Raw genomic sequence first — 12174 nt, 5'->3', positions numbered from 1 at the left:
GCCGTTTTGACGTAATTAACTTTAATTATACGATTGATTTTTATTTTTATAAAATCCATAACTCTTTCATTTGGAGTCGGATTTTTACGTTAACGAGTACTTTCCAAATACGTTCCAGCTTAGAAGACGGTACAACTTTTTGGACGCTTATTTTTTAGTCTAGCAGTCGATTTAACTATAAACGTAACGACATATTTGATTTTTATTATCTCAGAAATCAGATATTACAATATCAAGATATTACATCTATTTTTCCTACTCTCTCCTAACGGTGTTCAGTGACGGAATCCTCTCGGTTGTCACATTGTACGTGCTACGGCTTGCGCTTCGCCCGAAGCTCCAACTCAATCTACTGTTCCTATGTTCTAGCAATCATGTCATTTAGGGTCTTGCACCCAGACAAGCTCACAAACTCTCTAATATCATCTCTCAACATATCATGATATCTCATCTTCTTCTTCTCCTCATCCAGATCATACTACGGAACCAACATAGCCCTCTCTCGGAACTTGGCGGTGATCTCTGTCACGGTCTCAGTAGTCTGGCGAAGGTCATGGAACTCCATCGTCAACTGTTGCACCTCAATAGTCGGTGAAAACTCCAACTGGAACCTCGTCACAAAATCCTTTCAAGTCACGGATACCACAGTTGCAGATCCCAATGCACGACCGATCTCCTCCCATGTAACACTCCAAAAATCACACCAAATTTAAACTTAAAAAAAAAAACAACCCAAAATCATAAAAAGTTTACAAGATCATTATTTCTAAATTGTTTATCAATATTAGAGTATCCCAAAATCATACAGCCAAAACAGAGGATGTGCACAGTCACGCCTTCTCCTTCCCACGATCATCAGAAGTACCTGAAACCATAACCAAAAACTGTAAGGCAACGCTTAGTGAGTTTCCCCTAAAGTACCACCAAATAATATATAACAAATAACAGCATACAATGGGTCAGTAGCTAAAAGACTGGATTACCCCTGAGCCTACAGTATGAGTTTGGCTTGCCTATCGGGCCCACGACTCATATTTGGCTTGCTCCTGAGCCCACAACATAATTCTGGGTTGCCCTTGGGCCCACAGCTTATGTCTGGCTTACTCTCGAGCCCACAACATAAGTATGGCTTGCCCTCAGGGCCCACAACTTATGCATGGCTTGCTCCAGGGTTTGTTGGCTACAACACAAAGCAGTATTACCTCAACCCAACCATACTATGTCGACATATACTCAACATATAACCAGTCAACAGACAATCAGGTAGATCTACTGATCACTAAGAATAGCAACATCCTATATACCAGGATACAAATCTAACATATCACTACAGCACAATAACATATTATCATATAATGGGATATCTAATCCACTGGGCCGACCTTGGTGCCTTAGACCCATGAGTACAGTGAGGATAACTCACCTCACAGTCTAAACAATAGCTGATAAGGTTCTGACTCCGAATCTCAGCTCTAACTGTCATCTATCCAACCAAATGACCAATTTTCAAATACCATTCAAAATACCCAAAATACCCCTTGGTCAAACTTGGTCAAATCTAACAAGTCAACCCAACCGAGTCAACTTAGCCGAGTCGACACAGAACGCATACGCAGGGCGTACTCTGGCTTGACAATGATCGGGGTAGTTGACCGGGTACACTCAGCGTACACACAAGCACTACTAGAAAAACAGCCTTTTACGACGCGCAATGCGCGTCATAAAACGCTCAGACGACGCACAAATGTGTGTCAAGGAAGGCCCTATCATAACGAGAGACGACACGCTTTTGCATGTCGTCTATAGACGACGCGCATTTACGACGCACATTTATGACACACATTTACGACACGCATTTACGACGTGCAATGCGTATCAAGGAAGACTCTGTCATAAAGGAAGACGACACGCATTTGCGTGTCGTAACCTTACGAGGCACGTTTAGGACACGCATTGCGTATCATTAAAGTCCATGTCATAAATGAAGATGGCACACATTTGCATGTCATAATACAAAAATATGGACTTTAATACATTTACGACGCGTCTTTACGATACTCATTTACGCATAATACAAAAATATGGAAACAAATATATACCAAAACAATCAATTTCATCCATAACATCATGTCAAAAAATTGTAATACATTGGTATTAAGGGGATCCGATTGTATATTTTTATTAAGAGGTTTTTCCTAACTATATAACCTAATACTACATTGCTATTAAGGAACACCTTCTTGTTTCTACTTCTTATTGTTATGCTTCTGTTTCCACATGATGCCTGTTTCCAAGACAAGTAAACTTGCTCTTATTGGGGCTGATAGAATTTAGATATAACAACAATGTTATATTTAAAGGAATAAAAAAAGTAGGAATGTAAGGGAAACATGAAGGGGAATAAGATAGCATAACCTCACCATAATCAACAAACAGTTTGTTTGCTCGCTAGTATGCTTCAATCATAACCAATTACCTTCTTTCATACAGCAGCAAAATAGTCATTTCCATTAACTCAACAACTTCCTTCTCATCATATTTTGCAACTCAAAATGTTCATACGGCTCCCATTTGATAAAAGAAAGATTTCTTCGTCTTATATTTATATTTATATGGGCTTTTGTAAAAAAAATACCAATTCAAGTGGGTGGCCCCAAAGACTCATTATCAAATTCAAATGGGTGTGGTGTGGATAACAGGTCAAAATGGTAACTTTTTCTACATTTTTTATTTTATATTAGTGTTAAATATGATTCAACAACAACAATACCCAGATCCCATATATAGGAATGGGGTAAGATGTAGATAATCGGACCTCCACCCCAAGGTACAGGATACAGAGACTGCTACATATGATTATACAGTAATATATCTATTTTTTTAATAAAGCATTTAGGAGCTTCTATGCTTTAAAAATAACTCCATGGAACTTTCAACCTTTTGACGTGTTTCACTTCTGCTTATTTTACCAAATTTACCCCTATAGAGATAAAACTTGGCCCAAATCTGCTCATTTATAACTTATAAGGAAATTGCCACCTCTAATCATACTTATTTGAGGATATAAACAAATGGTGTCTATAGTTTTATAACAACTTATATCTGATTCTGGTTATTTTGTATCACATGACATAATCTGATTATGGTTATTCTGCATCACATGACATAATCAGTTTTAAACCCTTGATATATGAGGAATAAATAATAACAAAATTCACTTTTAATATTGTAACTCGAATGAATACCATATTTCATACAACATAGACTAAAACATATAGAGGATCCAGGGACCAACATTTTTCAACCATTTTCGAATAATTATTTCAGAAACCAAAATAAAAAAAATTAATTAAAAGACAAGGAAAGGAAAGGATACTAGAAAATAACCTTGGGTGAAGAGTCTTGATCTCTTCCAAATTTTGATACACCTTTGACATTACAAGGCGTACATACCTGAAAGAAAGAATATTATATTTTGTGTTTTGTTATCATTAAAGAACACAACATTTACATTAAAATCATACCGAATCTCATACTCTTTCCGCTCTCGAGGGGTAATCTGATAAATCACAATAAGATGAGATGGATGCTTTAGGCCATAATTATTATAACTCTAAGGTTAAATGTAAAAAAAATAACAATGTAATGTACTTATTTGATTTGTTTAGTAATTAGTATAGCATCTTCCTATTCCAGTAGTATTATACCCATTTATAGAAAAGTCATCTAAATACTAAGCACTTTTCACTACTGCTATATTATTATTTGCAGACTATAATACAATGTCCTAATAAGAAAAAAATATAAAAGTAGCTAGCCAGCTAGGTTGATATATATATTTAGAGAAAGTATGCTCCTGCTATTTCTTGCATTTAGCCCTAAATGTTATGAAAATGGTGATGAATGAATTTATTACCTCACTCCCATTTAATATGTTTACTTTGGCCAAACGAACAATCAAAACAAATCTTACAAGCCCACCTCTGCTTGGATCGGTTATTGGATTCTCAGAGCACCTAATATCCTGCATTTACAAACCATAGGGATAGGCTTCAATATAATTATATCATCTCATCTGTGGCATTATCTATAATATGATTGGATCACTAGCTGCATTTATGTTTATTGTTACTCTACCTTCACTATTTTTGTTTTTGTTAATGTTATTATTCATGTTACCTAACTGTTAATGTTATTGTTTGACTACTTTCTACAACCATAGTTATCAGATTTGTGAGCAAAAATAAAGATAAATAAGCTTACCTACCATTAAGCCAGGATAAGAATTTAGGGCATCAATGGAAGATGTCTCCTGGATTTTATTACCTCCTGGACACACGCCATAAATTTTCAATAACTTGGAATTGTTCAAGTAAGATAATATAATCCCAAAAAAATGCAATTAATTACCAATAAGTAGGCAATGCAAATTTTGGAAAGGCTTATCAGGTTCATTTGTAGCTGAGGGGTACCAAATGCGCTCTATGTTATTCTTATTCAACTGAAGTTGCTCCAAACTGAATACAATTTCAAGTAAAGGATAAAGCTTTCACAAACTATTATAATATTAACCTTGAGTAAGTCATCGCTGAGGGATAAAAGCGAATCCAGAGTGCCAACATGAAGATTTGGGATATTAAACTGCAAAATTACTCAAATTGAATAAAATACTTAGTAAAATTGAACGAAAGTGATTATGATGATTGCTATACCCTGTAGAGAGGAGTGTCAAATGAGTTTTTGGAGATGGATTCTTCTAAGCGACTCCACAAAGAAGAAGCAGAACTCTAAACGGGAAGAGAAACTATCCAGTATCTGGTAGCCATTGGTGCTCAAAATTCTTAAGATCGAGAACGGAGGTTCCCGATTGTTGAATTGAATTATGGTTTGCAACAAAGAATCAAAAGGGGGAAAATTAACTAGATCTCTCCTCCAAATAGAAATCGACGAATTCATGAGACAGATTGACTTCGTTTTGAAAACATCCATGAAGTCAACTTTAGAAGCAGTAATAATCGATTCAGATTCGCTTTCTATTCAAACATGTTCAATTTTTTTGTAGGATACGGTCCCAATTTTTACATAGGAACCACCAAATCATTCAAAACTAGAAAAAAAGTATGTGAAGAAACGAACAATAAAATGATTACCTGGCTCTCTGACGCAGAAGTTTCAAAGGTGATGCCGAGATGCAATTGGGAAGCTAATGGAGCAAAGTTACAGTTCTTCGTCTGTGTGTTTTTCAATTTATCTGTGGGGAATCAGAAACAAACGAGAATCAAGATTTGCATTCCTAATATTGAGACTTGAGAGTATAATACTGAATTAGGGCTTTTTCTGACAATTTCAACATCGAGTGGGAGATATGGTGGTTCCAGTGGGTAGAAGTAAGTGAGCCTTGATCGATGTCAACAAACAGGGAAGAATCGGTGGTGGCGGTCGGAGTTCAAGGGAAAGAAGCAAGCAACACTCGATGTAGGGAGGCGGAGGAAGACCGGAGAAGATTTTTGTGGTCAAAGAACACACCCAGAGCTAAAGAGGGGAAACAGGGAAGGAAGGCGGGTTTTCTAATTTTTTTTATTTCCTTTTTCCCGTTGCTAGTTGCTGAAGAGCGCGTTTGTAAAATTATAAAGCGACATTTCTAGATGACACGCCTTTAACATAAGCGCCCTCCGTGTTTTTTTTTTGTGAGACACTAATTTTAGGGCACGCAAAAATGCGCGTCCTAAACTCTTCAAATTTCTAAAGATCTGACATTATTTTTAGGGCATGCCCTTTTGTGTATCATTAATCGGTGCGTGTCGTAATAAGCGTGTCATTAAAGGTCTGTTTTCTAGTAGTGAGGTACGCACGACATACTCACAGAACTTCTCTTTTCACATTAAGAGCTTAATACTTTGACTTAATGCGTCCAATTGCATATCCAAGGCTAAAATATCCCCAAGAGTCATAAAGTTTCCAACTTTATGACCTTGCAAGTCCATTAAGTGCTTAAAACACAAAAACCCAACATCTTAATGTATTAAGATCTCCTGTAGTATGCATGGAGTGAAACTAAACCCCAAGGCTACATTTTTATGAATTAAGACCCCTCCAAAGGTCTGAAAAGACGACTCAATGGGTCAAGAACATGCTATGCTCAAGAATCACTACATTTGGGACAAAAAGAACCTAAAATCAAATCCGAAATAAGATCTAAATGAAACTTCACCAATTTCAGAACGTTATACCTCCAAATAATGCCAAATGATGGTGTGATTCTGGATCTAAAGTGCTTCACTCCTCCAAGATGGTTTCTACTTCCTTCCTTCTTCTTCAAAGGCACAAAACACACATACTCAAGCTTAGAAATGCTTCACAAGGTGGATTAGGGTTGCAAAGTCGTTTTAAGAGGATGGAGGCCGATGAGAGGAGCCAAGGTTAAGAGTTAATGATGAATAAATAAGGTCCAAACCCTAAATATTAGGGTTTGGGACTTCACCCCGTACGCCCTACGTACTCAAAACGTACGCCTATCGTACGTGGCTCCGCCCCAACAATCTAAAAATGGCAATAACAGTCCCTCCCATCCATTAGTCTTACATTATAAGGACAAAACTGCAATAAATCTCAATGTAAGGGTGAAAAGAGAAAGTACATCAAAACCAAGATGTTACATCCCACCAATCACGAGCTCGGTCCCTCAAAAGCCAGGATGCAAACCCCACCTTCTCCCCCTCGGGGCAGAAGCTCGTTCGCTGAGCATTCTCCATGTCAGCGATCCATCGACGGCTAGTAATGGGGTCCTTAGCCCCAAAGAACTCTGGAGCTTCACAAGCCTTGGACTCCAGGAAAAAAGGAGTCCATGCTCCTAACTGTCCTGCCGCACCCAAAAGGCCCCAAGACGCTCATCCAAAAGCTTCATAATCTCATCCTTGATGGTACCGAAAATCACAGGGGCGACCTCCATAATACAACGAGTAATCTCCGATGTAATAAACTTGCGCAATACTAGAAACCTCTACCAACACCGTTGGTTGCCTTATGCATGTAAATTATACACAAGATGGGACCACATAGACTGTCGAATAATGATTTTACCCTAAGCCCATAACCAGACAAGGAACAAGAAATAACGTCAAACCAATCATTCTAGGGCTATATGATGATAATCGTATATAGTTTTTAAAGCATACACTTAGCAATTAACTGATCCGGTATTAATCCTGAGTAATACATAGATTCCAATCCTCCTAGGCTACAAGGCATCATACAATCAGGCAATTCTAGCATACGATTCTTGAAGGTATCCTTAGCTTTACTCTAGCATGCAATTCACATATCAGGCATACTAGTCATAATACATTAGTATGAGTATTTTGGGAATTGGGGAGTTGATGAAGATAAAAAATAACAAGAAGTGTGAACTTCTCTACAAGTATCCACCATCCAATAGTAAGGAACTTGGAATGCTAGTTCCCTTTTTGTATTCATAACTTCTTAAGCCTTTAAGTGCTTAACACAGTTAAGCACTAAAAGAGAAGCATTTCTACACCACTAACACTTACATCTAGTCTTCAAAAGAGAGAAAAATAGGGAGAGAAGAAGGGTTACAATTTAAGAGAAAAAGCAAGGGAAAAATAAGCAACCACAAATGCAAACTCCATGCACTCTTTTTATACTTGCAAAAGAGATCTAATTCCCATACCTTATCTTACATGAAGTGATGGACATTTAAGAGTCATGATGCATGGAGTGTGAAGTGAAACAAACAACCCTCATCCTCTAAGGATAGGTTCAACCGAAGGTGTACAAGGGTAGGCCCTTGGTTTGTCTCTCACTTTTGCCCAAAATGTACATGACTTATTCTAGTAATATCTAATATGCCCAAAATGTTGTACATGACATATTATGTCATACATTATAAAATAATAACTAAGTTATAACCTCTAGATATATTATTTTCAGAAAACAATAATTTTCCGTAATTAAACACAAGAGTTGATTATTTATTAATAATCATATTAATAATAAACATTCAATATGTGTCAACTTAATAAGGGTGTGACCCTATAGGATCATATGTCATTAGCAAATGTCATTCAATAATGTTTCTTAAGCATATAGATCCAACAATTATTTCCAAGATGTGAAGACTAATGCTACTTCCTTGTTTGCATCCCTTTAGGGCTTCCATGATCTCAAATCACTTCTCCCAACCTACCCTTTGAACCGGTCCTTAAGTTGGTTCGTTATGTCATAGCACTAAGATGTTCTAATCTCTCTTGGAAATTAGGAATCATTGTGCTTGACATGAGGCAAACCACCTCATTTTAGTCGCTAAGACGTCTTTCATACATGTCTCTAGCAGCCCTAGTAGATCTAGTTGGGGGATCCTCATAAACAAGTTCCTGAATAGCATAAAGTTTCTTTGTGAACCTGAGCATATTTCTCCGGTTTTAAAACCATAATTCATGCCATTGAGGTTATCCTATTTGAGGAGATTTTGCAGTGAAAAGTTTGTAACAAAATAATTTGTGTTTGAAGACACTAACTAAAACAAGAATATTTACTAGTAATTTGATAATTATCCTTTATAAAATTAACAACTGAAAAAATATTTATCAAAGGCTAAGATCTATCACTTCTAGTTGTGAAAGTATGTCTTAATTAGAAAGAGAAGTTATTTAGGTAGATACAACTCTTTACTTATTCTAATCTCTATGGAACTCTTAGATCGGTGCATGATTTATTGGTTTTTACTGAGTGAACATTTGACGTGTTTAATCCCTCATTCACTTATCTCTTTTTTGTGAAGAGTATGCCAAAGAACACAAAGAAAGATAGTAAATCGTTCATTTAAACATACACGAAACACGATGTATGGCTCAAGACTCACTGGTAGTGAGTAAATCATTGCTAACATATGTGATGTTCAACTTAAGACTCACTGTTAGCGAGTAAATCATTTATGTTTGTGATTACGATCATTAAGTATTGAGTTGGATTGCTCACTAACTATTTGTAGTTTGTAAATTACAGTTACTTGTAAGTCTCATTATTTCAAGTGCAGGTACAAGTGGTAAAGAGTCATTATTTCAAGTGTAGGTACAAATGGGAAAAGTAAACGGGTGGCTTAGCTTGTAGATGATACGAAGAGACTTAGAAGAGTTGCCATTGTAAAGTTTGTTGTTCAATTTGTTAATATGGAGTTAAACCATATGTACGGATGAAGTGTTAACAAGAAAAAAAAAAGTTGATATACTTTGTTTTATTATTTGGAGTGTTAAGAAAATATAAAATGCTTTATCATCATAATCTTCACTTCTAACAAGCAACCATCAAATACACTTTTATGATGACAAAAACCATCCTTTTGCATCCAAGAGACAGATCTAGAGCCATTTTGATTGTGGTGGGTTTTTAAGTCAAAATAGTGCATGATATATCTTGTACAGATTCTAATTTACATGTCATCATCATCCTCTATCAACAAGTAGCGTAATGTTACATGTAATAATATCTCAAATTATCAAATTTATAGATTATTGTCACAATGTACCATCCAATTTATTTGTTTAGAGCATGGTATATGATAAAAATTCATTCGACTGAAATCATTAATCAAATCAATAACAGAATGCATAACATATAAATAAAGTATGCATGAAACTTCTAAAATGAGTATATTTGAAACTTAAGAAATAACATCGTCTTATTACAAGTAATGGATTCAGCAAACCCTTCGATTATTGGATTCTCTAGCATCATCAATCTTCACACGTCCAAAATGCTGAGGAAAAGCAACAAAGATGACCTGCCAAATTTAAAAATAATAAAAACAAAAAAGAAAGAATATTGTTAAACAAGATGCCAAATGTTCAACTTCTTTCTTTAGTTGTAGTTAGTAGTTACCGATTGTGTTAGATGCGATAAATAGCAATCTACTTTTATTTATGTGTATTATAGCATTCTACTTTCGTTTCTTTCTATCACAACTTTGAAATTTTCTTATTTATGTCATTAACTTTGAAAAATCTACCCTAATTATAGCAATGAAAATTGCTTTATATTTAAGATTATATTGCTATATATAATCTGTAGATTTTTCAAAGTACAATTCTATAATAGGAAGAAATAAAAGTAGGATGTTATAATAAACAAATCAATGAAAGTATTTTGTTATTTCTAGCATTTAACCCTTACAAAACTAGCTTTAAAATAAACATCTGAAAGCAATATGAATTCAAAGAAACTTGGCAACATCAAACATGTGGGTGGTCATGTCAAACACTCAACCCTAAGACATTTACAACTCCATTAATGAATCACATGACCTATACTTCTCGAACAATCATGGCTTACAAAAAGAGACCAATGAATCAGAATATCAGATGATCATGAAGGTTTGGAGAATAAATGATTGGTTTTAAGGTACACACTACACAGAAACCCATTGGAAGATTGCAAAAAGGGGAAAAAAAAAACAAATAAATAAATGCAGGCCCCTATGCTTTGTGAGTTGTAAGAAACAAAAAAAACGGCTTTGTACATACAAATTCCTTTATACTTGCAAAAAAGGTTGTTATCATGAGTGAAAGTGTGGAACCTAACCTCGCTAATACTAAAAACAAAACCTAAAAATCTGCAAATCAGAGAAAAAAAAACTAATATTTAAATTTAAAACTCAAGTCATACAAGGTCTTGATGGAGGTAATAATGGGTGGTTGCCTCATATTGTTTCTTGCTATATAACAAATGGAGCAATATGAGAACAAAATATCTATATACAGCTTGTAACAAAAACTAAAAAGGAACAATATCTTACCAGATAATCTGATTAAAGGAGATGTAGATCTTGTGTGGTACCATATTACCACCATCTGAAATGGGCATAGCTTCGATTGGTGGAAGCAAGTCCATGAAGAACCTCTCTTTTCTTACGTGCAGTTCCTCTCTTCCTGTAAGCATCCATTATCTCAGCAAACAAACATTCCTCCAATTTTGAGCTATGATTAGTACGTCGTTTTTTAGCTGCATCAAGGATCCAACGAACAGCTAAAGTTTGTTGCCTATCCCTGGCTACAACCCCAGGGACATCATAAATATTACCAGCTATTCTTACTTTTGCTACTTCACAAATGGGTTTCACATTCTCTAGGGCATCGGATATAAGTTTCACTGCATCACGATCAGTACGAGCTAGCTTGTGAAGAGTTTCATGGAAGATAGCACGAACTCTTGTCTTTTTGCCTTCTTTCATGCGAAAATTCACCAACTTATGGATCAACTGTTTTTCATCACCATCCAATCCCCCCATGTAGTTGAGAATTTCCGAGCCAGTGTAAGCCACTTTAGACTGACTAGTGGTTGAAAACTGTTGCAGAAACAGTGGTGTGATAGGCGAACTTGAACCATGGAGTTCTCTTAGAATACCATTCCACTGCCTACCAGCAGCAACGCGAATCATCTTTTCTAAACTACTCCGACTGAGTTACTGTACTTAATCACAAGACCTGAAAAACCTGCAATCAGTAGCAAAGCTTGGAAGTTAATTTTATTGGGTTGTCATTTGAGAAAACGCTAAAAATTACTGATTCCATACTTGAAAGTTGAAACATTGCTATGCTAGTTATTCATAAAACATAGATGGACAACAAGTTTTAACGTCCAAGAATATATACACAAATGCATACGTAAATACGCACAGATATATAGACACACCAACACATGTTTACAAACACATTCATCCATTTTCCCCAATCGAAAGCAAAATCTATAGCATATATAGAAACTATCGATGAAATACAAACCTTCTAGGGCTTAAATCGAGGCTGATTAGACTTCCTAGCTTTGACGCTGAACTTAATCGAGGGAAATTGCAACCCTAAGAATTAGAGGACATCGGCGGAGGTGAAAAGGGGTTAGACATAGGAAAAATGAATCTTCACTTCACCGAGAACTTTCTCCGGATAATTTTCGAAATAAGTTATGAAAATGGTCCCTGTAGTTAGAAAAGGATTGCATTCTCTTTTTATAAGACAAATCTTGGTAAATGGTGAATGTGGTTCTCGTAATATCATGTTTTATTTTAAGGATCTCCAACCTACCTCCAAACTTTTTTTTTTTCATTTTTCCTCCATTCTCTTTCAACCCTATCTTATTTTCATCTCCACTTTTGGAGATATATTTGGG

The 12174-nt window shown here is 35.8% G+C and overlaps 1 protein-coding gene across 1 annotated transcript; it reads right to left on the bottom strand.

Moving 5' to 3' along the window:
- Window positions 1-9570: 9570 nt before the first annotated feature.
- On the bottom strand, window positions 9571-11929 carry LOC145108698 (Ribosomal protein S7p/S5e family protein). The gene is made up of 3 exons (XM_079045772.1): window positions 11793-11929; window positions 10808-11504; window positions 9571-9796 (listed from the first exon to the last, which is right to left on the bottom strand). Exon 2 carries the CDS (start codon window positions 11447-11449, stop codon window positions 10853-10855), a length of 597 nt encoding a protein of 198 aa, XP_078901898.1. The 5' UTR covers window positions 11450-11504; window positions 11793-11929; the 3' UTR covers window positions 9571-9796; window positions 10808-10852.
- Between the last annotated feature and the right edge of the window lie 245 nt (window positions 11930-12174).

Source organism: Lactuca virosa, chromosome 4 (genome assembly GCF_052849685.1).
Source record: "Lactuca virosa cultivar CGN04683 chromosome 4, Lactuca_virosa_CGN04683_v6, whole genome shotgun sequence".
Lineage (NCBI taxonomy): Eukaryota > Viridiplantae > Streptophyta > Magnoliopsida > Asterales > Asteraceae > Lactuca > Lactuca virosa.
This window is presented reverse-complemented; position numbering and strand designations above follow the sequence as displayed.